General features: G+C 41.1%; 2 protein-coding genes across 3 annotated transcripts; both read left to right on the top strand.

Moving 5' to 3' along the window:
• The first annotated feature begins 401 nt into the window (after positions 1–401).
• urm1 (ubiquitin related modifier 1) lies at positions 402–8,210 on the top strand. Its single transcript, XM_088281593.1, has 5 exons — positions 402–486; positions 1,193–1,263; positions 6,125–6,206; positions 7,275–7,323; positions 7,831–8,210. The coding sequence occupies exons 1-5, from the start codon at positions 452–454 to the stop codon at positions 7,897–7,899; spliced, it is 306 nt and encodes a 101-aa protein (XP_088137719.1). The 5' UTR covers positions 402–451; the 3' UTR covers positions 7,900–8,210.
• A 12,423-nt stretch (positions 8,211–20,633) lies between these two features.
• Positions 20,634–27,406, top strand: cercam (cerebral endothelial cell adhesion molecule). 2 transcript variants are annotated; one of them, XM_088281590.1, is made up of 12 exons: positions 20,634–21,047; positions 21,972–22,082; positions 22,182–22,299; positions 22,800–22,934; positions 23,027–23,231; positions 23,305–23,424; positions 23,514–23,590; positions 23,903–24,009; positions 24,209–24,341; positions 24,422–24,549; positions 24,716–24,919; positions 25,819–27,406. In XM_088281590.1, exons 1-12 carry the CDS (start codon positions 20,839–20,841, stop codon positions 26,051–26,053), a joined length of 1,782 nt encoding a protein of 593 aa, XP_088137716.1. In that variant the 5' UTR covers positions 20,634–20,838; the 3' UTR covers positions 26,054–27,406. The 2 variants fall into 2 exon arrangements, with proteins under 2 accessions (XP_088137716.1, XP_088137718.1); XM_088281592.1 differs by having other exon boundaries at positions 20,954–21,047; positions 21,977–22,082.
• Positions 27,407–27,832: the final 426 nt, after the last annotated feature.

Genomic DNA, 27,832 nt, shown 5'->3' with positions numbered 1-27,832 from the left:
TTTGTACAAGTTAAAAGCCGTGTCCCCTAATAGTTTTAAAAATAAAAAATGAAACTTTATGTGACATGAAGTGTAATTTGCTCTAAATTGTTTGTATTTCAAAAATATGTTTTAACAATTGAAGGCTAATAGACTAATTGGTTCGTTTTTGTTGCTTGTATTTTTCTGTCAAAAAGAAAAATTCTAAATTTAATAAATAAAAATCCTCCAAATTAGATTTCTACGAATAAAGGAATGCCACAAATAAATATCCAAGATTTTTAATCGTTTATTTTGTACATTTTAAAATACACAAACCCAATTATTCAAAAATTATAATACAATAAATGTGTAAAAAGTATGTATACATTATTATACATTATTATTTGTTTACCGATATTTTCGTAAAACGGAAACTGGTGATTACGTCACTTCCTACTACACCGCACCACTTCCTGCATGTGCCGACAAGATGGCTGCACCCATAGCTATTCATCTGGAGTTTGGGTAGGTGATTTAAAACCCTAAGCGACTGCTCGCTGGGTCTCCTGACATGTTCCAACATTCTTTAGGCGGGAGGATACCACCCACGTGACTCGTCGAGTAATTCTTATTCCATCGTTACTTGTCCGGTTAGTTTAAGACGACAGAAGTTAGTGATGGAGCTATCTTTAATTTAGCTGTGTTTTTAGCCCTGTGCTGCCCCCATCAGCCTGCCTCGCTCTGTCAGAAAGATTAGAACGTATGCTTGGTTGAATTCTATTTAAATGACTTTAGATGCGTGTCAGTATGCTCTGTTGTAATTTCGAACACTGGTGTGACAGATGAATTCGTCATCATGTCGTCTTCAAAACAAATCCTTTTTTAACAGTTTGTCCAGATTCGGTTGCCAGCCAACTGCGGGGCAGCTAAAGACAGCAAGCAATCACGAACAAACTATTTGTGACAAATGATTGTCTGTATGTGTTGATATATATTTTTTTCTCACCTGCGAAGAAGGAGTACAGTGCACAAAACAATTCATGCCATCCTAAAAAAAACATGCACTTTCAACCTCCATTTGTAATTCTTATTCACAGAATAAAAAGTGATATTAAAAATAGCATTTATTGAATTGTATTGTGTTTCCACACTTATCATATATAAATAAAGTTGTAAAGTATTGTAACAAACAAATCAAATGCTTATTTATTTTATTTGATTTATTTTCAAGTGGAGGGGCGGAGCTTCTTTTTGATGGTGTGAAGGAACATCATGTTACTCTTCCGAGCCATGCAGAACCTTGTGAGTATCACATGTCACAATGAACATTTATTGTGCGTTGTTATTGTTTAACAGAACCTCCTAGATTCGCTGACATTTTTTGTGCTCTGACCAAACGCTTGTTTTATGATAAAGAATTGCTTTGGCGCCGTCTCGTGGTATTGTATTGTATCTCGGTCCAAGGAAGAAAGGACTATAATTTAGTCAGGCCATAGCCTTGTCTAATAGAAAAGTAGTGCTTTGCTGCAATTTCAATATCAAACCCGGATTACAAGATCGGTCACGGGTGAGCTGGGGCCTATCACGGCTGACCCCCTGGACTGGTCGTCAGCCAATCAGAGGAAAGTCAAAAAGGCCTAACTGCAGGTTCAACCCCATAACGTTGAATGCCCTCTGTTTTCATATCATTGGGTTTGTTTCTCATATTAAACATATAAAAAGTATAAAGCATCACGTGTATGTTTCCCATGTCCATCTTCCCCTTATATGACTCTCTGTTTCTTCCTCTTATTGTCCCTCACGAGTGGTGCCCGAGTGTGAGCGGAGGCAGTAAAAGAGGCAGTAAAGCAGACTCAAAGGGCTTCTGGGGCTTTACAAGAGTGCAATTAGGGTTCATCCTCCTATTCCTCTTATTTTACTTTATTTTTTATTTGTTGGCGCTCGTTTCTAGAGGGAAACAAAACACGGGCGCAAAAAAAAAATCCACTGGTGGGAATTCACGAATACTAAAGTCCAGGACTTTGCTCTTCGTGGATTGAAATGAATGAGAGAGAAATAAGTGTTGTATTGGTTTTAGACCAAACGGGTGGCCGTGACGCTGGCGTTACCACGGTGACAACGACACAAAAGTTGACCAGAGAAGAGAATGTTAAAGGAGATATGACCTTACTGCACCACAGCGCAACACCCATGTGTGGGATATATTACCCAAATATTGGTGCATCTCAGAAAATGATAATATCTCGGCAGAGGTTGAATTCAGAAACACGATTTTAGTTTTTATCATTTCAATTATTATCGTTTACAACCCACGTGTTTAATGAATCTGTGTTGGAATTTAACTTTTAATTTGACTGCTCAAAATGACTCAACTTTTCCGTGCCATGTTTATTTCGATGCACTGGTATTAACTCATTTACTACCATTGACGGCTAAAGACGTCAAAGATCCATTGTTTTTTTGTATTTAGTTTTTTTTTTTAAAATTTATTTTATCCGGTTGGTAGTGAATGAGTTAAGCCATTTCAGGATGATGCTGTATAGTTGCACAGCACTTAAAAATAATAATCATAGAAATATTCTTAATTAATACCTCCAAAGCTGTGCAGTTTTATCCTTCTAAAGGCACGTCTGATATGAGATCTTATTTTATTGTGCCAGTGCTCTTTTTCAACATTCCGTTTCCGGCTTATATGCTACGTTTACGTTAAATAACCAGAAGGCGACAGCCTAATTTTAATGATTGTGTAGTTTGTGTGTGTGTGTGTGTGGATATTGTGTGAGTTGAAGGAGAGGGGTGGGGGGTGTTAGGGCAAATATAATTGCTTCTGAATCCTTCTTATTTCTCTGTGACCCCAGCTGGTGATTGATGACCCTCGACTGAAAGACCCCGCCCCTGCTCTCCTCTCTCCTACTCACACACACACACACGCAAACAAGCGAAAACCCCCAATGATCTGGGGGTCTCGCCGTTTTTACATCAGATAAAAGATGGATCACTTGTCCCCCCCCCCTCCACACCCGTAGTCACACGACCGTCATAATCGCTCAAAGAAAGTGCAAAAAAAAGTGTGTGGGGGGGGTGGCGTACTGGCGATTGGATGCCCACAAGAGAAGAAAAAAATCTGAATTGGCGCTTTTGAATTGGCATCAAAATGGCGCCTTTTCACGCTCCTCAGTCAGTCGCATCTCCTTCCCGCCGGCGAAATCCCAAGATGCACCGCCAGGACATGACGCACTTTCCCTCCTTTTTCTCGTCGCCGCTCCTGTCCATTTTGTTTTATCGGCGCTCATTCCCGATGACGGCGTCCTTGTTCTTCCCCCTGCGCTCACCTTTACTCACAACGACAACATCGACATTTCCTCTGCATTCAGCTGCCGTTTCTTGTTTGATCCTAACTAGCAGCCTTGAACACCAACGCCATTAAAAGGCCCCTGATGGCTTGTTTCTATTTTCGGTTGCAGTTTGAATGATGGCCACGTCTTCCTGTTTGCGGGAGGTGGAGGAGAGGTTTTATTGGGGAGAAGGGGGGTAAATGAAAAGCGAAATGGGGGCGAGGGGGGTAATGACGGAGAAAAGAACATACAGTCGATAGCCGAGAAAGCGACGAAAAAGAAGAAGGGGTCGGCACCGCAAAGGAGTTAGGACTTTTCTGCTGATGACTTCTGTTTTTAGCCCTGCAGGTGTGCGTGCGTGTGTTAGGTAGGGTGGGGGGGAGGGGGGTCATAAGGTTATTAGCTACACCTGCACAATCTCGTGAGCTGTATCAAAAATTCTGCCTTCAAAAAAAAATGTTTTATTTCAGAGACTGGTTAGACATTTTATAGAACGGTAGCGCATCAGGGCTGGCACTAATGTTTTGGTTGAAGTATATCAATTTAGTTGCAAACATTTTAAATAGATTGAAACTTATTTTCGGCCGAAAATGTCCTTGCAGTGTATGTGGATATGCAGTCGGTTCGGTGGATTTAGACTTGACCTGTTTTTGCGTGTGTGTGCGTGCGTGTGTGTGCTATTTATCCATCCTGCTATATGTATTTCTGTGGGCATGTGTGCGTTTACAACACACATCATTGATATACTTGTGCCTGATAGCACTGCAGCAAAAATGAACATTCCTCACATAGGTTCATGTACACACACACACACACACACACACTCGCACTTTGCCCTGACAGGTTTAAAGGCAGGTGCAAATCATATTTTCTGTATTTTTGCCTCACAGTTCTCTCAATTGTGTTGTTTTTTTTTTTTTTTTTTGTTTTTGTTTTACTTATTTCACACATATGCAAAATTGATTTGTGCCGGGGGTTATTTTCTCAAGAAGAACATTTTAATTATATTGACTGGTGGAAATGTAAAATTTTTTCCCATCATTGTTATTCATTTTAAGTAGTTGTATTTACCTCCGATTTTTCCTTCCCTCGCTGCTGCGTCATATCCTCATGATATCTCGGTGCTTTACCTAATACCTTCACATCACCTATTATCCTCTTTTTTTGCTCCCTTTGCCCCTTCTTTTATTTTTTCCTCTCAGCCATTTTTCATAAGAGCTTGTGACAGTCTTTAAAACAGAGGGGGGGGGGGGAGAGAGAGAGAGGGTTTTGAGGGAGAGGAGAGAGAGAGAGAGATTTAAGTATTGTGTGATGTGACTTTTACCCGTGGCTCATACACTGTTGTGAACATTTTGCGTATGAACACACACGCACACATATTTAACATACGGCTAATATATTCATTGTGCGATCATGTTTAGCGAGGGGTGGGGGTTGTATTTATCCTAAAAGTGCTCATTGTCTCCCGGTCTGAATTCGGCTTAGCCCTTTGTCGACGAGGTCAGCATCGCCGCAGACGAGGTCACGCTCATTCAATGCCAGCCACGATGACGTTCAAGCTCGGACGCCTTTGACTTTGTGGTGAAGGAAAAAAAAAAAAAATGTCAATCTTACATAAGCATCTGTACACACGTGATGTGTACATAGCTGTAGATTCATGCATATGAATTTTTCATCATTGTATTTTATAGCTGCTAATAGTACTGCTGGTGTTTATTTGATTTTCAACTGCTCATGAATCGACGATTTGAATGTAGAGGATTTTACGTGCAACGCTGCTGGCTCTTGCTGGTGTTCATGTTTGCTTCTGTACAGGTGAATTCGTTTCCAGTTGCCATTCACGTATGCATAGAGCAGGAATGGAGCACTTAAATGCTGGATGAAGCCACAAATTTTCATCAGTGTTACCGGGGAGGCCACACACGTCCTAACCAGATAGGACAAAATATGTTTAATATATTTAATTTTATATAATGCATTTTTAATGCATGTATGAAAAAGCCACTATTCCTATTTGTTTTTTAAATTTATTATTATTATTTTTTTTTTACAAAAATCAACTCACTTGAAATGTTATTATTGAGGTACTATGTTTGCACTGCATCCTTCCAAATCCGTAAAAAAAGATCATAAGGCCGACTCGCATTTTAAGCGAGGGCAGTGTCAGCGCGACTAAGTCTAGTGGTGATTGGTGGTATTACATTTTAAAATTACCGTCTGAATATTTGGTAATAGTTAGAATGATTGCATATATAATTTGTATGGTTGGCATATCGTTGTATAACTGCTGCTAAATTTAGCATTGCCAGTGTTTATTTCTTTCTCAACCACCTCCATATAAACGTTTAGAATTTTTTTGTGCTCTACAATGCTGCTAACCATCCTCCCTGCTGTTCACATTTGGTCGTATTTCTTCATCAAGTACACTTGCCACAAACGCAGCTTCTTTTATTCTTCTCAGTCTCACTGATGTTGTAAATATGTACGTTGATATTATTGGCTGCGTAATTCTTTATTATTCTTATGTGCTGCTGCTGTCCACTTAGCTGCTGTAAAACCCAAATCGTCCCATTGTGGGATTACTAAAGCCTCATCTATTCTATTCTAGTCCGAGCAAGGTGATCAATGTCGCCCTTGGCCATTGACATTCGCCTTCTTCCCCCACCCCCCAAAACGCGAACGCATCAACTCATACATATACATGCGGCCGCGTCCCGCCTGGTGCCTCCATCCTGTCGCGTCACATCGACCAGGGGGCTGGAAAGCACGCACCTTGACCTCTCACCCCTGACCTTCGTTGTCTGCCTTTTTTTTTTTTTTTTTTGCAGGGGACATGAAGCAGCTGCTGGTGTGGATCCGACACAACCTGCTGAAGGAGCGGCCCGAGCTCTTTGTCCAGGGCGACTCTGTGTGAGTGTCCGCCGTATTGTCACGATACAGTTTCTCGAAAGCTGCTCAGGAAAAATTGCATCATTAGAGATCACGGGCTGCGTATGTGTCTGCCTTTTACGACATGCCGTCACCGACCACTATTTATCGCATCACCTGAGCACGGAACCGAGCGAGCCCACCTATAAACCTGCTCCATTAGACGTTTGCCTGTGCATTGTCTCCTTTCATCAAGGCTTTTTTTTTTTTTTTTTTTTTACTCCGACCTCTATGTTGTGATCGTTTTATTTATTTTTTATTTTATTTTTCATTTGTCTTTATTGTTCTTTTATACGTAAATGGCCAATCAACACACATGAGACACACGGATATAGTATGTGTGTCATGTGTCCATCGTTACCGTTTGCCCCTCCTCCTCGCTCCTACATTTTTTTTAAAAAGCCTCATCAGGATGTGTGTGACGCTTCTGGCTCTCCATTAATTTCAACTGACATTTTTATTTCCTTCATAATCTCTTATATTTACCCTCCTCCATTAAATTTGATCTGAGAAAGAGAATGGGAAAACTGAGAGTGACATAGCCAGAAGGTCTGCACTATAGAGAGAAAAAAAATATATATATATATAAAATAATAGCAAATATTGAGTAGATATGCAGCTGCCTCAAAGAAATCAAATAGCCTTAAAGTAATAATTAATTCATCAAATAAAGTGTCATCAATCAAATTTTAAAATAATAATAACGTGGTTTCTACTGGATTTTTTTACCTGCACCACTCCCATAAATGATATAATAAAATAAATATTTTCAAAAATCCTCAATACCATTCAATCAATTATTAAATATTCAGAAATGTGAACTATAGTATCAGATTTCAAAATGATAAGAATTCGATTTTTACCTTTTTATACATGTGCAACAATATTTTTTTTTTTCTTCTTGTGTTCATATTTCTCCTGTACATTTTTAGAACAGCACTTTACTGTATATCTTATGCACATATTTCTGTAAATAACGATTGCCCTGCTTTACCTGAATGTCTTACTTCTCCCTCCTCCCCTCCCACCACGGCCATCGTCCTTTCGTAGGAGACCGGGCATCTTGGTGCTCATCAATGACGCTGACTGGGAGCTAATGGTGAGCACTGCCATAATTGGAGCCTAAACTCACATCTGGTTGTTTCTCAAGAGCTGAGGGGGTAAAGCTCTGGCCCGTGGGCCATCTGTGGCCATGCCAGGGCGTTTGTCGTGACCCACCGTGTGATACAAATAGAAAATATAAAGATTAAAAACAATGAAGCAAATGTTCCAAAATACATCTTTAATAGGCCTGATGTTGAGGAGAAATGGAGGCACGCAGCTTCCATTTTGTGCAACGCATGGCCGCTCTTCTCACAGTATGCATGCGTGTCACAATTAGAAGATGAGCACAAAGGCTAATCTGTACACTGGCGGAAGGCTTTCATTGTGATCCCTATAGGTCGACCACATTTGATGTCTGACCTTGTAGACACACACACACACACACGCATCCATGTGCACACACACTCCTCTTAAAGGCTTCAGTGTGCACAATTCCCATTCTTGGAGAATATGTTTGTATTGACACAAGGATATTTTCTGTGTTGCGTTGTGGGGCCTCCAGGGCGAGTTGGACTACCGCCTGCAAGAGCGAGACAACGTCGTGTTTATTTCCACTCTTCATGGAGGCTAGTCGAATGCACGCACAATCACAATTCGACTGTGCTTCCTTCATTCACATCCCAACAAAGTTGAAGCCCTCTGGAGATGTTTCTCGGGAGCCAGAGGGGATCTCAGAGATGGTGAGGAATTTTACTCCATTTTTTTTTTTTTCTTGGAGTCATGGAAGAAGATTCTTGCAGGTGGACACAATGCCATCAAAAAATACTCCTCTGAATATCCAACCCGAGATTCATATTTCCCCTCCTTTTTAAACATGTTGATATTGCTGAACTGCACAATTTAAATTATTATTTTAGTTTTACAATAAAGTTTTAACAGCAAGTGGCGTGTTGTTTCTGATATCACAAGTGTGCCATTTATCAATTCAATTAAATCGTAATATTGCAATCATTTTTTTTTATGCGTTTTTGTCTATATTTTAAAGAACAGTCACACAATTACAATATTTTCCTTTAATGCTATATTTTTCTTTGGATATTTTCACAAGGGTACATTTGTCAAGAAATGAACACAAACACATCTCCAGACAAAAAACATCCACCTTCAGATATTGAACTCATTTTAGGCTTTCCAAGTATAAGGTCACCGTTTAAATAATGACAAAACTCATCTTACAATAATTATTTGCATCATAATATTGAGTCGTTTTTGTGGCGTTTGTCACAAGTTGGCCATTGCCAACAAAATGAACACAAAACCAGCTTGAGCTTGCTTCTGTGTTTATTTTCTTTAAATGAAATTCTAACATTAACACAGAGTGGGAGGAATACGTTTGATATATATATATTTTTTTCAAGTTTTTATGCTCGCTTATTCAGTTCTACTATAACTTTAAAAACGATACTGTTTCACATTATTCCATCGAGTCTCCGTGCAAAACCATCAAAACTTTTTCTGTCAACATACAATTGCTTTAGTTACCGAATAAAAATGTCTCTCTCTCTCTCTCTCTCTTTTTGCCATGCTGATGAGTGGTATACGGTTTTCTGATCATATCACAATAGTGATATTCATTAAATTTACTGAAGTAAAAAAAAAACATTTATGGTGATGTCGTATACTGGTCTGTATGAATGTATTTAAAGGAAAACAAACAGAATTTGTACCTAGGCCTTGTTTGCCCTTGCCAAATGTATTTTTTATTTTTTTAAATAAATGAAATTCCCTGAGAAATGTTTTTTTATTGTATTTCATCCACAAGTCATGATATATATATATATATATATATATATATATATATATATATATAATTATTATTATCACTTGAGCGCCAATTTAAGTCTACTAAAGGCCTGCTGCGCAGCCACCCAATGCACGCGTGTGTGTGTGTGTGTGTGTGTGTGCATTTGTGTGTGTGTGTTCCAGGATCATTGCGGGAGGTCGAGGTGTCGCCTCGGGCTTGCCCTCTCCTACGAGCGCCCCTGGCGACCCAAACACCCCCCCCCCCCCCCCTTTCCAATCTCCCATTTTGCAACGGGTAAGCGTCCGTGAATAAACTGGAAAGCAAATGCTAATGAGTCTGGGAGGGCCCCACTACTGCCTAAAAAGAGATACTTTGAAAATGAGACCTTCACAAAGATGATTTGTTTGCTTTTCAAAGACGGAAGGGGCTTAATTTCCTCTTTTACTGTAGCTGCTTCGTTTCTTTAACCGTTAAGCTTTGTTAAAGAAATTCATGACTTGGTTATTTGACAGCATGCATTTGGACAAATGAGATGTGCACACTCAACGTGGATGATTGGCAGGCATCACAAGTTTCGTCTGTCGAACATAAAATATATGTAATAAAGTAACAATGCAAACATTGACTAATATTCAAAGAACATTTTTTAAATTTGTTACCTCAAATTTTAATTTAGGTGGAAAAAAAGCTTGTGCTGCAATCCATCTTGCACACACACACACACGCACACGCGTAAAAGATTTACTCACATGCAGATGTTTTGCAAATATACATACCAAAGAAATAAGAGTAACCTATTTGAATGCAACGGGGCAAGTGACAAAATATAATTCGCGTTTGAATAAAACCCTAAAATAATTCATTATATAATTGCGTGCGTGCACAATTCGAAATATTCCAAACGAGAAATTATCTACCAAGGTTATGGCATTTTTATTTTTTCCCAGATGTCGCTATAGTGATAAAAATGTGTTTATCACAGCGAGAAACACAAAGAAGCTAATTCCAAGCTTTAAAACAAGGAAATAAATGGAAATAAAACTCAAATCGTCAGTCCTTCGAGTGAAAACATTTCAACACATTGTTTCAAGCAGTTGAATTATAATAAATTATTGTAGATCGTGTTTTAAAGGCAAATGTCGCATGGCCTTTGTTGAGTGTGTTTTATTGTCATGGTTTTTTTTTTTTTTTTTGGCAGGATGGCGGTAAGGTTTGTGGGGGTGTTTGATGCTGAATGTGCGTCACTGTTGCTCGCAGGGCGGCCTGTCAGCACTCAACTTGCTTCTTTTCTACTATTTGCCAACCCAAAGTCGATACATCGACGACCACCCCGCTCAATATTTGCCATTTAAAGCAAACAGCCTTGATTAGATGTTCGACAAAGTGTAAATACCAATCGCCGGGCGGCTCACGACGTTTTCCCCTTGAACGCGTCACGAGATCTGAGGCCGTCCAGGAAATTGTCACCCCTTGTCCAAACTAACAAAAATATTCCCCCGCCCCCCACACACACCCACTCTTTTGGTTTCCATCTCTTCCTTACCTGCAGTAACACTCAAGAAAAAGGAAGGCCTCGACGTGACGTGACGTGACGTGACGTGATGAATTCGAGTCTGCAGCAACAGATGTCCATACACAATTCTTGGTAGTCGTACTGGAGTGGACGCAAGAATTGCGTTTGGACAATCAGCCGCTAAAAGACCCCACTTGTCCTCACAGGAAAGTAACGAAAGAAAAAAAAAAGGCGTGCTTGAAACATCATTCAAGCTGTTCTTTTTGAGAATGATTTGCAGGCATGTGCATATTCCCACGAACCCCTCCTCACTTCTCACACTGCATCCTTTAGATCAGAACACTAAACATTTTTTGCTGCCACGTTGAAACAAAACATCTACATAAGCCAATTGACTTTTTCATAAGTAGTTTTTAAGTTAACCTCAAGTCAGTCCACATCTCTGCAGCAACTCCTCAATCCCATGTTAGCTTTAATCAAATAATAATTGTAAAAAAAATACACACCGTTTGACGTGAAAAATGAGCAAACATTTACATTAATATAAGCATATTTTCCTTGATTTCTAAAGTCCATTTAGAGGACGCCATTTGTGCACCTGTCATTGGTTCACTTCCAGACGCACAAAGGCTTTTCCCATTGGAAGAAGATGGCAGGGGTGGGGGGGGATCCTTTCCCCGTTTAAAGGAGAATACGCGCTTCAGGTATCTTCGGGTTTGTAACCCCAAAACGTCCTCAAAAATGAAATATCACACTCTTAGCTCCCTCTTTTTGAGCGCGTCCTTGCTTCACTTCCCTGCTGCGTTCAAGTGCCCTCTCGTGCGTCGATGCGTTCGAATGTCGCCCAGAAAAAGCAAAAAAAGGTGCAGCTTCGTCCTTGCAGATGCCTTTCCCCCCTTTTTTTCCCCTTCCACGCCATCCTTCCCTCGTGGCTGTCGAGCTGTGACTGGGTGCGTGTCCGTGTGCCCCGCTGCCTTTTTCTTGCTTTAACAATACAAGAGAGAGAGAGAGAGAGAGTGGGGGAGAAAGAAAGGGGTAAAAAAAAAAAACGACGCAAGGCGCAGGGAGGAGCGCGGAGAGCCTCCTCGCTTGGTACTGAATTTGAATAACACCACGGGGTGATAAATGTCCATTGTACTGCTTAAGTCATGAATCTCGGCTGTCCTCTGTGACACGCGCACACGCACACACACACGCACACGCGCGCACGCCAGCCAACAGCTGCGATGAGAAACCAGCAGCTCCTCTTAAAGACACAACAACCGTTTTCCCTTCTTTCTCTCTCCTTTTGCTCATCCCCACTTTCTTCATTTAAAACCAAAACGCGAGCGATTACAATCGTGACACTGTTTGCATGACGTGTCAGTGTGCCTCTCTCGGGCCGGCACTTGCCACATAAAGTGGTGCCTTCAAGCGCCATGTGCAGCCATTCTGCAGAGAAGAGAGGAGATTTTGTGTACTGAGCAGGGCTCCTTGTTGGCTAAAGAACAAGTGAATTATGGGAGGTGACAGAAGACGTGTTGTCACATCAGCAACTTTGTCGACGTGGATGATTGCGCCACGTGCGCAGCTGTCAGAGAATTTGACAATGTGTTTATTATTGTGCAGCATTGCGCCATGCGCACTGAGAGGTCTTCAGGATATTTTGGTCACGCTATTTAGCTAACGGAAAAAGAAAAATTTCCACTAGGGATGTTTGACACCACTTTTTTTTTTCTGACTGATACAGGTACTATTTACTCTTACACACTAACCGATACGGAGTACCGATACCTCTTGTACTTTTGATATATAACATTTAATATCACACACAGATAAAACAAAATGTGACCAAAGTCATGTCTTTTTAATGTAGCAGTGTCAAATATTATATACTCAATGTCAGATTTTATGTTGCCTTTGGTTTTGGATCTGGTCAGTATCGCCCCAATACTGATATTTGATAAGAAAATTAATGTTCACCGAAATGTTGCAAGCTAAGTGATCGTTAATCGCCCCGAATCGGGTCCAGTGCCACATGTTTGGAATACGAATATTTGCACTCGGAGCAGAATGAAATGTTGTAATGCTGTTGCGTGTACTGGCCCTTTAACTGAGAGTTCAACTGAAGACGAGTGAAAGAGAAAGAGAAGAGAGGGCAAAAACACTGAAACGATACACGCTGCGATGTGAAGAAGCAATTGAGAGCCAAAATAAGCATCTTATGTTGCGTTTCATTTGAGCAAAGTGATATTCAAGCATCTCCCCTTTCCGAGCTCATCTGTGAATTTGCCTCATGCGCCAACGATCTGAAAAAGCTTCCGGTACGCTCTGACTGTAGCAGCGTTTGGCATTTTTGGGGAGGGTAAAAAGTGTTGCCCAGAGTTTATAAAATAGATACTTCCCCATTTAATAACATGGAGACCAGCAGCTATTCGTCCGAAGCGCCTCACGTACTAATCCGTTAATGTCTAAATTTAGCTGTTGTGGCTTTTAATCAGGTGTGTTTTGTAGTCCGGAAATCGCGGTAAGCAGATGTGAATAGGAAATTAAATGCAAGGATTGTAGCTTTTTAAAAGGACGTCAAAATAGGGTAAAGTGTCTCTAATTAAATTATTTTTTATTTATATATTTTTTTTTTTTCACGGTGGGCCACTGACGTCACTCGTTGTACATCGTGCCCAAGTCCGGACTCGCCAGTCATGAGTATGACAGCGCAAACACCAGGAAACTCGCCCTCCAACATAACCAACTTTGTGGCTTGTCTAAAAGCATTTAAAAAAAAAAAAAATCAATTTCGCCCACTTGTGGACCCTCGTTAGGGTTCGGGCATCTGACCGTTATGTTTGTCAAGGCTCTTTTCGTACTGGAATGTGTCCGTGTACCTAATAAAGTGTCTCAACACTTTCTAACGCTGCAGCGTTTGTTGGAGTCCAAATCTCACCCCTTTTTCTTCTTCTTCTTCGTCTTCGGCTCTCCTCTCTCTTGTGTCTCTAATAAATCATCCTGACTGATCCCGCCCTGGGCGCAGGGGGTCCTCCTCTTTAAAGCTCAATCCACCCCCCTCCTCCTCCTCCTCCTCCTCCGCCCCTTTTCATCTCTGTGGAGAAACCGAGTTAACCTCTGCTGATCCGCAGGGCCAGAGCCCCTCTTCAGCCTCAGCCCGCCTCTCATTCATGCAGCCAGTCACTCATTCATTGCTCTTTTCTTGCAGCTTGCAAAAGTGGTGAAAAGCAAACGTCGGCGTCCTCTCCTTCGTCGCTTTGCCCTTTTCATGCGCCGACTCCTCCTGAGGCGGGAAAACCCAGGAAGTCAAGAGGTTTCAACTTTCACTCTCACCTTAACGCCTTCTTTGTCGTTGGCGTTTCAAGTGCTTTCACCTCGTAGCGACATTAAATGTCGCGTCGGGAAGAACTCGCCAAAAGCTTTTTTCGCACAGTAATTCCGAAGCATTTTTAGACTTCTGTTTGACGATGCTTTTGAAGAGCAAACGTTTTGGTACGAATGAGTATGAGGGCCGCCCAGATAAAAACCGAAACAAAAAAGTTTATGTATGAGTAAGTATGACTTATACATTGTAGGAATTAAAATTAATAAAATGGTGTTGTTACGAGATTCCAAATGTTATATTTTCGAGAAAAAATTTCGGTATAATTTGAGATTAAAGTCGTAATCTTGCGAGAAAAAAAATTGCGTAGTTGTGAGGTTAAAAAGTGTCTCTTTTCTAGATTCAAATTTTAATTTATGAGAATAAAGTCATATATTTTCGAGCTAAAAATAGGACATTTTATATGTAATAAATATATATTTTTGGGGGTTTCAATTTTTTTTTTCGATAAAATTTTACTGAGAATAACGTAGTAAATTTTTGCGGAAAAATTTCACATATTTCCGAAATTAAAATCATAATTTTACGAGAATAAAGTTAAATGTATTTGAGAAAAAGTTTCTTATTTTCACAACGAAAGTGATCGTGCGCTTTTGCTGAATTTGATCGACCTGTACCGAGTCCTCGTGGAAATCTACTTTTTTCCAGTAACATTCTGACGTTTTTTCTCATATTATTAAGACCTTTTCCTCTGCACATTGTAAATCTGTAACTTTTTTTCCTCATAATCTCACAATTTTCATATTGTGGATTCTCAATCTTATTCGTAACAATTTATTTAATTAGTGGAAAATATATTTTTTTTCCCAAGCATCATTCAACAATATTGTCATCATATTTAGATTTTTTTTTCTTGTAACATTACAAACTTATCGTCATAATTTTTATTTATTTTTTTGTCGTATCAACACAACTTTGTTATTTAGTTTCCATAATCCTGAATGTGGCTCTAAATCTCCCCCGGTATTGCTACGCATACTTGTCTTCAATTAATGAGATTAAGAGAATCAACTATCATTGTCTAAATGGCAACAGCGCCAAAGAAAATGCGAGCGCTCAGTATGGCACGTCCAGCATTGTTGAATGAAGGCCTTTTATGGCAAGCGATGCTCTTGGTGGTGTTTTGTGGCGGTGTGTGTGCGTACACACAGAAGCAGTGGGGGACTGCTGCGCTCCACGCGGGGGCCACTGTGCCTCTCCCCATTCACAAATCAATGTTTAACCCGCTGGCTAAAAGGCTTGGCAGGGGGAGAGGGAGGCCTCGTCGGCAGGGTGGGCCATCAAACCATCCCGATCAGGGATAGAAGGGTAGAGAGAGGGGACAAAGGCCGCATGGGAATTCTCGGGCCAGAGGCATCTCCATCCCGTTGATGAGGATAACATTCTAACACTGGGAAAGTCGATGTGAAGTGTTAAATCCCCTCTCGCTACAATGATGTAATGTATGATATTTTCACTGATGACTCTTCATAAGTGTGAATGGTTGTCGGGGTATGATTGACAGGTGAGCAGATTACGGAGTCCCTTAAATCAGTTGAGATAAGATTCCTTAAAAATGAGAAATCGACCAAAATTGGTAGAGTATCGCAAACCGACGCTACAAAGCTACGGGACTTCTAGGGTCTCGAAAGATGAAAGCAAATCACTCGAGGATCCTGGTCGACTTCCAATTTGTTTGGATTTTGAAATAATGGTAAATAATATAATGCTCCGGGGACATGTTTCCGACCCACCGTGACAGGGCAAACTGCGCTATAGAGAGGCAATGTCAAAAATATTTTACCGAAATCGATTTGAATCGGAAAATTGGTTTGATGTTGCTGATGATTTGGGGCTTTTTTTTTTTTTTTTTTTTGATTAACTTGAAGAGGTCGCTCTTTGCTTTTATATCCATCTACCTCCATAATCTTTCAGAGAAGTGGCATGTTTATTTTTCATCCACAGCTGAAACATCGGTTGGCCAATTGTAGCATGGCGTCTATTAGAGGCAAGATGGTTATTACCTTCGTCTCAAAAAACAAAAAAGCTAATGAAAAATGTTCTGACCGTCCGATGACGGAAATAATCACTGAAATAAAGCAACACTTTTGCACTGTCACCTGTTGCTGGGCAGAGTTCGTTGGACTCAAACGTAACTGCCCTGCTGACCAATGAAAAAAAAAATCATGACGGAAATTGACACAATAATCTCAAATAAATCCCTCTGTGTTAAATATAAAAGAGGTAGCGGGAATGGGAAGCAAGACAGCGTCACCTGGTGTCTTCCAAATACTAAATCCAGGAAGTATCAGCTCATGGTATAATGTCTCACATTAAAGGATTAAAAGTGACTCTTTCCTCCACCCTCGCCCCCCTTCCTCCTCTCTTCACGCCCCCCAATAATCCACACCACACATACAAACACACCTACCTTCCTCGCCCCCTTTCGCATGCCATGACATTGCCTGCACTGTTGCCTAGCAACCGGGGCGGGTGGACAGCGTCATCCGGAGAGTAACGCGTAATGTAAAGATGCTCGCTATACATCAAGTTTATATCTTAATCTGCACTTTATTTATTTATGTTAAACTGAGCTACATGAATCATTTGAGGCCATTTCATCATGAATCATATGCTGGACAGCTCACCTCCAAGTGTGTTCAATGCATTTTTAATTCAATAAAAGTGCCATCGCCGAGTAAATGAAAAAGAAAATAGCCGAGTATATAAAATTAGGCTCTGAAATGACGTAAAATCAAGCCTTTATCTTCACTCGCAACTTTCTTGTGGCCTGCACATCCCGTGCATGTTTGTAGTGATAGATAGGGCTGGAATAAATCCGAGCAGTTGTTGCGGGACTTTCCGAGAGGCGAATGCCAGCAGCTAGCTTGCAAGCTAACAGATTTTAGGCTTCCTCTGGGCTGGCAGATGCAAACTCTTTGCTGGTCAATTCATAGAGCGTGTGTAAAAATTTACATTTTCGGGGTGTAGGCATAGAATTGAGCCTAATAATAATAATAATAATAATAAAAATAATAATAATAATGATAATGATAATAATAATAATAATAATAATAATAATAATAATAATAATAATAATAATGATAATGATAATAATAATAATAATAATAATAATAATACTAATAATAATAATAATAATAATAATAATAATAATAATAATAATAATAATAATTAAATTACTTGCAATTGAACCTGATAACTACTAAAGCGAATGAAAGTGCTCAAATTTGTATACAGTCGGGTAGAGGCAAGTGCATCTTTTTTTAGGGGCGTGGCTAAATCGGTGCCCCTATTTTAGCCTCGCCCAAAACAAGTGTGGAAAACTGCATCAGAGAAGAGTGTTTTCAGAAACTATCTTAAAAATGTAAAACGATTTAGAAACAAATTTCACAAACAATTCACTTGAAAAACATTCCATAAGTGACTCACTTGTTTTTCATCTGTTTGCATTTTTCAGTCGCGAAGAGTATTCGTCATGAAGAGTATTCGAGTACGGTATGTGGGTCTTTGAATGTTGCAAACATGACACTACGGAGATGCGTCGGGGAGTGGGTGTCGCCATAGCAGACCGAGCGAGCGCTCTATAGCTGCTGAGTAAGACGGTACGTGCCTCGGCTCAGACCCTGAGTGACAGCTATTGACCCACCCGGGCCAAAAAGACGTCTCTGTGGGAGCGTTATTGATTATTGCCGCAGCAATAAAGGTCCTGGAAGCTCAGGAGAATGTCATGGATCTCGGATGACCATACGCAGTTGATCTGAACACACACAAGAGGCACGGTTTAACGTGTACAAAGACGGAGTATAGATAGCCACCGTTTAGAAGGGGGGGGGGGGGGTTGTAGTCTAATTGTGACACATAAAATGTCATATTAAAAGAACAACCTAAATTCCCATTTTTTCCCTAGAAAAATAGATGAGAATAGAATTCCTAAATATCCAGCTAAAACAAGTTTTCATTTCCAAGTATCAAGTCGACCAACCACCTTCCAAAATGATTTGCGCTAAAATGTTCTAAGCACCTTCATTAGTCTTAACACGGCATTCTGATTAATTTTGCGGTTGAGGAATACGAGTTAAGCAGACGGCAGCCATTTTGTCACTTCTGTCGACTGAAAATGACATCACAGTAGCTCAGGGTTCGGCTTCAGAAAACAGGTGAGCCGTGATTGGTCGTTAGCTTAGCCATGAGCAAATGTGATATCATTTTCAGTCTGCGGTAAGTCACAAAATGGCTGCCGCCGGTCATGGCTGAAAACAAGCGGATATTGCTGCTTAACTCATATTTCACAAATCGTGAGTTACTGCGTGATAATTAAGAGACATCGATGTAACGCTAAAAACGTTGCAATAACAGGATATATTGTATTATCCATCCATGTATGATTTTTTTCGCTTCTCCTCACGAGGGTCACGGGGGTGCTGGAGTCTTTCCCAGCAGTCTTCGGGCAGTGGACGGGGTACACCCTCAACTGGTCACCAGCCAATCGCAGATAATGTATTATTTCTAAAGTAACTATAAGGTTTTATATTAAGACAATATCAATTTTCTTTTCATTTTTATCTTAAGTTGTGTAACTACAACGATAAAAAGTTGTACGTAGTAGGTTACGTAAACAGCTTAATATTTTGGCCAACGTGTGTCGGGTTTTCTCTTTTTTTTTTATTTAACCCAACACAATCTGCAAATTGTGTGTTGTAATGTGTGTCATTTAGCTGAACTCTCTCTTTAAACATGTCAGGTGAGGTCAAGTGAGGCTCAATGTGTTTTTTTTTAGCCAAACAATGATGAATTTCTTTTTGTCTTGGATCCTTTCTCCAACTTTTTCCTTTCCCTAATGCCCCCGCATTCACACACCCCCGCGCATAAACGCCAGCGCCACCCTTGACCTCGCTGTGAAAAGTTAGTGCACCCGAGGTTGAACTCTCCCAGCTCGCTCGCAGCCACCGAACGCTGGGAAAGTGGCCCCCTGACATACGTGTGTGCGCTGGTGTGCGCTGGTGTGTGAGCGTGGCGACACTCGGGGTGTCATGAAAAGGAGAAGTTTGACCCTCAACCCCTGACCTGTCCACACAAATGACCCTTTTGATGGCCGACGCTGCTATTGTCAGCCGTAGCTGCCATGGCTTATGCTGGAAGCCTGCCAAGTCGTAATTCGGGATGTAAAACTTGCAGTGTTATAAGAAGATGTCAAGTTTCAAGAATAAAGTTGTCACTGTTAAAGTTAATAGTTGACGTTTAAGATTTAAAAAATGCACATTGAGTATTTAATCAAATTACATACCTTTTGAAAGTCTGTTTGCTAAATGCTAACACAAAATGCTATGGACCAAAAAAAAAAAAAAGACTAATAGTGCTGCAATTTTCTCAATAAAAAAATAACGACAACATCGCTGTCGCTATTAACGTAAAGATATGTAATATTACTGAGTTAAAGCCACCAGTTGATGCTACACTGCCTCAGCGTAATTTGAATAGTAGCGTTGTGGTTGCCATGGCAACTCAGACTCATCAAGGTGTCCTGGTTGGTTGTATTAGCACTATAACATGGATGCTAATGCTACTCTTCATTGTGTTGCATGGGAACACTTCATTTATTACACCTGAGGCAACTTTAGATTTATGTGACATTGTGTTAATCGTTCATTGTATTTCAATATTTTTGTGACGGAGTCCATAATAAAGACAACCTAATCTGGTATTCATAGGATGACTGTCACTCCCGTTCTTAATGTAATATTTTATTGTGCCCCGTTTTGAGGAAATACGTGGACATGTTTTTTTTTCTTGTAATACTGTCGGTATTATGAGATGAGTCCACATAATGATGATCATTTTTGAGACAGAGAACAAGCAGTGCTTTGACAGCACCCTAGTAGGGAAACACTGGTCAAAAAATAATGGAATAAAAATACATGCAGTCGTGCTCATAAGTTTAATTGGCCTGGCAGATTTTGTAAAATATGTTTTAATCAGGCAAAACCCATTTTAATGGGATTCAAACTAAATTACTAGGCAATTTGGAATGGCACAATCATGAAACTGAACATAGCAATAAAGAAAATAATGAGCTAATCCCAAATATTGCCACTACTTTATTTCACAAATTCTCCCTGGAATTTTATGAACATAATTGTAATAACAAACTGTTATAACTTTTTTGAACGATAAATTATCATGGGATTTTTTGGTTGTTGTTTGTTGTAGATAAAAACAATTAAGCAAAACAAAAACGAAATTTATATAATATAAGTAAACTGCAGTGGTACTGTGCCTTTTTTTTGCCTCGTGAGGTCGCCTCAAAGTGTCGTATGTCGGGACCGTCGTATGAAGCATTGCATTTGTCACGGAGCCCACTGCAGTACTCTGGAGCTTTCCAATTGGTCAACGGCACCTCACTGTGGCCAATCCTTGCAACTGCAGCTGCGATTACTTGTGACGTCACCTTAATGAACTGCAGCTTTTCCCTCAAGCCCGATTTCGTTTCCACGTTGCATATTTCACTTTTTAAAAGAAAGAAACTATCTAAACCAACTATCGACGATAACGTGGACGTTACAAGATACCACAACACGTTTTATATACCAGAGAATACTTTCAAAACGTGACATTAGTTTTTCGACCAGATTCTAGCATTTTGTCACTTCATTTATAGTGGCATGGAATTATAGTTACATAGGCGGAAGTTGTAAGCCGAGAAGAGGGGAAATGTTCTAACTTGTATGCTTAAAAAGAAAAAAAGGGGCTTGGAAACTTGGGAATGCCCTCTTTTTTTCCCTTTTTTTTGTGGTAACTTGGACTGCTGACGCGTCCGGCAGCTGCCTGTTCTCCTTCCTTCTTTCGTTCCAGAAGAAGACGAAGGAGAATATTCGCAGCTCGTTTCGCCATGTTTCTCCGCTACCTTTTTTTTGTTTTCGGGGTCCTGGTGGTCCCTACCCGATGCTACTTCTCCGAGGAGCGATCTCCCGAGGAGTCGCGAATGCAGCTCCCGACGGTGGTGGTCGCCATCATAGCGAGGAACGCAGCTCACTCCCTGCCTTACTACCTCGGAGCCTTGGAGAGGCTCGACTACCCGAAAGATCGCATCTCGGTGTGGTGGGTCCATCCGTTTTTTGCCTTTCAACATGTGTGGTAAAAGACACAAAGTCAGTTCTTGCTGCCCGCAAGCTCAATGTTAGCGCAAATTCTACTTTTGGCTCCACTTCGTCCAACTTCGGTTCGACGCCCAATATGGGTCGTTTTTTTTAGGGGTCTCCAGACTAAATTGCTGTGACATTTTTGAGGAAGCAATGCGAATCCTTTTTGGATTCATGTTTGTTGGAAATCTCTTTCATGAGTTGAGGCACATATTTTAAATGCAGAAATGACACAATATCAATCGAATCTTCTGTACCTGAGCAGTTGGCACGTCTGCCTCTCATCTTTCAGGTTCTGTGTTTATTAAATTCGTGTTTAACCATCTCTTTAGAGAGTACTGACTATTCCTGTAACAATCCCAAAACGTGCATGTTTGGTTTAGACTGCTAATGGTCCAATAGGCGTGATTCTGAAGTCAAGGGTGTACCCCACTTGGGCTCCAACTCACCTGTGAATGCTATGAGGGCATCAAGTGCTATAGACAATGAATGAATGGATGGATGCGGGCCAGCGTTGCACTGTGAGCTAGTCGTTTGCATGTCTGCCTCACAGTTCTGAGGTTTGGGTTGTGAGTCTTGGCTGTGTGGCGTTTGCATTCTTTGTCATAGGACATCATGCACACAACAATCATTTGGCACGGAGCAGTAACGCTGATTAGCAACAGAAGTGTGCACAAATGAGTCACGTGGAACTCATAAGTCACTTGTTGGGAATGGGGTGAAGAAATGTGTGCTGGTTTTGGTGTGCGGCGTTTGATAGAAACCACACGGGAAGGGGTTGGAATTGATTTCTCTGTGATGTTTGAAGTTGTTTAGGGGTCAGTTAAGAAGAATTTTTCTCAGAACCGTGGCGACATTGTGGCGATATTTGTGTGCTCCTCAGGGCAGCTACAGATCACAATGCCGATAACACCACAGCCATGCTGAAAGAGTGGCTCACCGTCATGCAGAAATTCTACCATTATGTGGAGTGGAGGCCCATGGAGCAACCTGTGTAAGCTTTCAATTTCAGTCCAGGTTAAATCATCTCCAACTCATTCTGTCTTCTGCCCCCCTTTCCAGAAATGTGAATGTTTCCAATGCCTCATTTCAGGTCCTATGTGGGCGAGCTGGGCCCAAAACACTGGCCTAACAGCAGATACGAGTATGTGATGAAGCTCAAGCAGGCGGCGCTCAACTTTGCCAGGAAACGCTGGGCCGACTACATCCTGGTACGTAACACAACTGCGCCTTTGAGGAGGGAACACGACTCCGCCAAGTATGGACGCATAAGGATGAAATGTTGTTTGTGGTTGAGCTGGATTAAGCAAGACTTTATTGACGGGGGGGTGGCTACATAAATACAAAAACTGGATCTCTAAATTACACTGGGAAACAAATATTTACCGTTTTTTTTTTTTTCTTTAAATCAGAGATGCCAGTAAATTTTCTAGATGAATTATTTGCACCTGAATCAAATCTTCATTTTATTTAATCACAGTAGAAGTGTTCCTTTTGCCCCAGAATCTGCTAGTGTCCTGTTTTGTGTAATTTATTTTATTTTATTTTTTATTTTTGGAATACCAACATTTTTCATTTGTCTGAGTGACTTTAGAAGCATTCTCTCATCCCTTGAATGCAAATTGTAGCGTCTTCTTCGTCTATTCCAAACATCTTGCGTCATCACCCACAAACCAGGAAATATTTGCCTAAAATGACATGATTGTTTCAGTTTGCAGATGCCGACAACATCCTGACCAACCCTGACGCGCTCAACCTGCTGATAGCCGAGAACAAGTCAGTCATCGCCCCCATGCTGGACTCTCAGGGAGCGTACTCCAACTACTGGTGTGGAATAACGCCGCAGGTCAGGCGCAACGTGACAGGCAACATCTCCTTCGAAAAGTTTGCTTTTGTTTTCAAATTCTCTTTTTTCTTTTTTTTAAATTTTTTTTTTAGGGCTATTATCGAAGGACAGCCGAGTATTTTCCGACCCGTAACCGCCAGCGCTTGGGCTGTTTCCCCGTCCCCATGGTGCACTCCACCATGTTGCTGGACTTGCGGAAGGAGGGAATGAAGACACTGGCTTTCTACCCTCCTCACAAGGAGTACTCGTGGCCCTACGACGACATCATCGTCTTTGCCTTCTCGTGTCGAGCTGCAGGTTTGCAAACGAACTGATGCCGTGTGAATTTGACATCACGCTGGTGTCTTTATTTTGTCATTCTTGGATTCAGCCATTCAGATGTACCTGTGCAACAAGGAGCGCTACGGCTACTTGAATATCCCGGCCAAACCTCACCACACTGTGGAGGACGATCGCCTCAACTTCGTCCACGTCCACTTGGAGTCCATGAGTAAGCTCCAAATCCAAATCTTGCGTCGCCTTCTTTCTCATCCACAAAATGCAGCCGAGGTGTCTTTAGTGTTGTGGCTTTTCCAATAGTTGAAGGCCCTCCTATGAAGCCGTCTCGATACGTCCACGTGTCCCCCAAGCAGCGAGACCTCATGGGCTTTGATGAGGTAAATGCATCGCCCGCTCCTTTTAAGTGCCGAGCGACTCGAGTGAATTATTTGATTCTTTTGTAAGAAGCAATAGAAACTTTTCTTAAGCTTGAAAATTGTATGATTATTGTCAATAGTTTAGCGTCCTTTTTTTTTGTTGTTGCTTTTTATCATTTATTTATTATGGAAGGAAAGATTGTTCGGCAAAACTTTGAACCAATCAAATAATTCAAAGTATCCACCGTACTGTCCGGGGGGATAAACATCCTCCCACTTCTTTTTTTTTTATTTATTTTTTTTTTATTTATTTTTTCTCTTTCTCGCTCCTAGATTTACCTGATTAATTTGCGTCGGCGCCCTGACCGCAGAGACAGGATGTTGTTCTCCCTGAATGAGCTGGAGATTGACGTCAAGGTGGTCGACGCCGTGGATGGAAAGTGAGTACTCGCTTACAGAAATCCGAAAATCCGTTTGAAGGACGTTGGACCAATGCAACCCCCTCCGGAATAAAACCTGAAACGGTCCCTTCCTCTTGTGCCGCGTGCAATCATGAAATGTCACTTGGATAGTACTTCAGTGTTGTTTGTGGAAATATCCAACTTGGTACTACATTTTTGTGTGTGTGTGTGTGCGCAGTGCACTGAACAGCAGTGACATCAAGATTCTGGGGGTGGACTTACTACCGGGCTACTACGACCCGTTCTCGGGACGTACGCTCACCAAAGGGGAGGTGGGCTGCTTCCTCAGCCACTTCTACATCTGGAAGGAGGTAACATCAGCAAACATGCTCAATAATAAACGGGAATGTTTTTGGCCGCCAGGTTGGACTGTTGCTGTTGTTTTCTCCAGATGGTGGACATGCAGCTGGACAAGGCTCTGGTGCTCGAGGACGACGTGCGCTTCCAGGCCAACTTTAAACGACGAGTCCTGCGGCTGATGGAGGAGGTGGAAAAGGTGGAGCTGGACTGGGACCTCATGTGAGACATCTTTTATTACCTTGAACAAAGTGAGAGTTTTTTTTTTTTTTTTTTTTTATAAGATGGGCGCGCTAACTGCAAACAGGAAGTCCAACATAAACCCCAAAACTTCGAACCACACAATCAAAGCATTCCTTTTTCTTCCTGCTGCTTTTCTTGGCCACAGATACTTTGGCAGGAAGCAGGTGAACCCCGCAAAAGAGGAAGCGGTGGACGACGTCCACAACCTGGTGGTGGCCGACTATTCCTACTGGACCCTCTCTTACGCCATTTCCCAGCAAGGTGCACAAAAGCTGCTCAATGCTGAGCCGCTTTCCAAGATGCTGCCCGTCGACGAATTCCTGCCCATCATGTATGACAAACATCCCAAGTATGTATCCTTATCATCTGGTCTCTCTCAACACTTTTTTTTTTCTTTCCCGTATTTGCCTGCATTCCCAACGTCCTGTTGATCCCACAAAAGCCTCCCTGTCGCATTTTTGGCCGTACTGCCGCCGAGTGAATGCGATCCATAACACACACACGCAAGGGTTGAAATATTTGAGACGCCAGCACGCCAGAAGGCTCGGCTGTGTCCGTGTTCTCGAACATGTGTGGAAAAATGGATGATAGCCAGCCGCCTCTGGGATTCAAATTCAACACGCTTTGCTTATCCACGACGAGCTGAATAATAACTACGCAGCACATTTGAGCGCCACATTTGGCCTTCATGTTCTTGAGCGTATGGTGGATATAAAGGGGACACACTCGATGGAAAAACAAAAGTCATTGCGTTATGAGAACAAATAAGTACATTGGCTGCAATAAATGTTGAAATAATAAAGAAAAAAGAAATTATGAGGATGAAGTTGTAAAAAGTCTTTATTTTTATCAAAATAAAGATGTATAATAATTTGCCTTTAAAAATACTCAAATGAAATAATTCTTAATTTTATAGAAATTAAATGATTGTTATAATATACTAACATTACCCAGACAATATTAGACAAAGCGGAATTTAAAAAAAAAAAGAGATTATTAAATTTGACTAAAAATCTAAATCAATCAAATTGAAACTTTCTTTAAAAAAGGGTTGTAATATGAAACTATCTTCATTTAAAAAATTAAGGCTAAAGCCACAATTTTACTAAACTAAAATTTTCATCTTACCACCATAAACGTTTTATTTTTATTTTCTTCTTTTTTTTTTTTCTTCACATTGTGTCCCTCCTACTCCCTTAAAAAGCTACGACCTTCCCAAAAATAAACTTGCCTTCTCTCCCCTCACAGCGAGGACTACAAGTCCCACTTCCCCAACAGGAACTTACAAACCTTCAGCACCCGGCCGCTCCTGGTGCAGCCGTGCCACTACGCCGGCGACCCGCAGTGGGTGAGCGACACCGAGACGTCCACGCTGTGGGACGACGATGCCGTGCGTACCGACTGGAGGGGCTCGCACAAGACTCTGAAGGGTGGCGTACCGACCCCCGAGATGCTGTCGGCCTCCTACCGGGACGAGCTCTAGAGCGTCGCGAGGCGACGGACAGGCGAATGCCGGCCGAACAACGTGTTCTCACAATGCCACCCTGTGTCACGCGCCGTTTAAAGGTGGACTTTCCCGCAAAGCGTGTTAGTGATGACGTGGAACAGGAGGACGTGGTAAGGCTGCGCCGTTTTTATTCGTGTTTATCAGGGATTGGTTTTCTTACGACTTGCACAAAAAAAAAAAAAAAACACGTTTTTTTTTACCAAGAACATTTTTTACATTCTGAATGTGTGATGGTGACAAACTCTTCATTTGTTTGTTGATAACCACAAGTACCTCATAAATCCGCAGCGTAAATGCACTCAGTTGACATTTCATTCGGTTACACTTACACCATCTGAGAAAGAAAATGGACCTTTCCAGAGTTTTGTTTTGTAATTGACGCTGCAGGACAGTGCGGGGGTGTCAAACGTGTTTTCATTGTGCGCCACATCGTCGTTTTCCACAAATCTTGTTTAAAACACCTACACTGGGGTTAAGGGTGTAGTTTGCTTCATCTGCGGTCTGGTAATGTTACAAACTTACTGCTTATCTTTTGTGTGTACAGATTTAACGACATTTCAAATGAACCATCAGCAGATGAAATCTTTTTTTAAATTTTTTATTTTAAATGCAACATCAGTAAATATTTGGGATGCCAACTAGTTCAAGAGTAACAGTGTGAATTGTTACGCCATGAAAATACTAATCATGGCTTTGGTTATTACTTTGGCTCCCACTGAAAAGTGCAAAAAAGACTCTTTAAATTCCGCCGGATGATGTCAATGTGCCAGAAACTGAACTGCTCCATGTTTGTTTACATTCCAAACGTGTGGCTATAGAACGTGAGACAGTTGCTCTTTCTGTCTCTTACATAATATATTTTGTTGGGGAAGCCGAATAATCGCTGCAACATCTTGCTTAATTGCATCTTGCCCAAGGGTCTCAAGTTTGACGCTTGTGGTGGAGATGTTGCATTATAATCAAACAATTTGTCAATATGCACATAAATACCCAAACTTAGAACGTAAGCTTTAATTTCCTACCTGTTGCGTTACTGGGTTACTTTACAAGTTCATCTCGACGGTGTTACAATTCAAGTAACTAATCATTTGGATGATCCAATCTAGATTTGAAAGGCAATCACTGCACACGCATTTCAATGAAACTGGCAGTTGAAGTTGTGATTTGTTCATCTCTGAATGCTTTCATGTCTTAATTTATTTGTTGTCTCACAACTTTTTCCATTTGCCTTCTGCGCATCACACATCTTATTGCAAGACGTGCTCGAAAGAGAGCAACAACTGTATCATAAATATTTGGAATTAAAACATTCTCATTGTATGATTGTGACTTGGTGTCCTAGATAATGTGGAGGAGTGTTTTTTTTTTTTTTTGGGAGGGGGGGGTGTTATTTATCATTTAAAGCAAGGAGCAATGGATGTACCCGCTCTCGAGCAAGGAGGTAACAGCGAAAGGAAGTGCGCCAGTTCTGTTTTCTAAGTGGGTGTGCGGATATCTGCTGCGTCGGGTTGAAAAGATGCGGCGGTAGAGGTTGTACTGACACAAAGTGACCACATGGGGGAGCAGGTGCCTCATGATGGAAAGCAGTGCTTCTCAATTATTTTCTGTTTTTCATTTAACCTTGTTCAGGTTGTAGTCATGTGTGCATTTCTTGCCCGAGCAGTTCTCCAGCTGCACTTTCAACATGAGCTAGATGAATCTGGAACAGTGACTTCAACCAGATTGAATGAGATTCCGCCACAAACTAAACTAAAT

This window comes from Idiotropiscis lumnitzeri, chromosome 18, assembly GCF_059441095.1.
Source record: "Idiotropiscis lumnitzeri isolate Australia: NSW breed Sydney's pygmy pipehorse chromosome 18, RoL_Ilum_1.0, whole genome shotgun sequence".
NCBI classification, from domain to species: Eukaryota; Metazoa; Chordata; class Actinopteri; order Syngnathiformes; family Syngnathidae; genus Idiotropiscis; species Idiotropiscis lumnitzeri.
This window is presented reverse-complemented; position numbering and strand designations above follow the sequence as displayed.

Bases quoted from the DNA above. Each gene is read 5' to 3' on its own strand.
- cercam (XM_088281590.1), top strand. From the start codon at position 20,839: ATGTTTCTCCGCTACCTTTTTTTTGTTTTCGGGGTCCTGGTGGTCCCT. The intron at 22,300-22,799 runs GTACGTAACACA...TGATTGTTTCAG, and splicing joins GCTGGGCCGACTACATCCTG to TTTGCAGATGCCGACAACAT. The intron at 23,232-23,304 runs GTTTGCAAACGA...TCTTGGATTCAG, and splicing joins CTTCTCGTGTCGAGCTGCAG to CCATTCAGATGTACCTGTGC.
- urm1 (XM_088281593.1), top strand. From the start codon at position 452: ATGGCTGCACCCATAGCTATTCATCTGGAGTTTGG. The intron at 487-1,192 runs GTAGGTGATTTA...TTTATTTTCAAG, and splicing joins GCTATTCATCTGGAGTTTGG to TGGAGGGGCGGAGCTTCTTT. The intron at 1,264-6,124 runs GTGAGTATCACA...TTTTTTTTGCAG, and splicing joins TCCGAGCCATGCAGAACCTT to GGGACATGAAGCAGCTGCTG.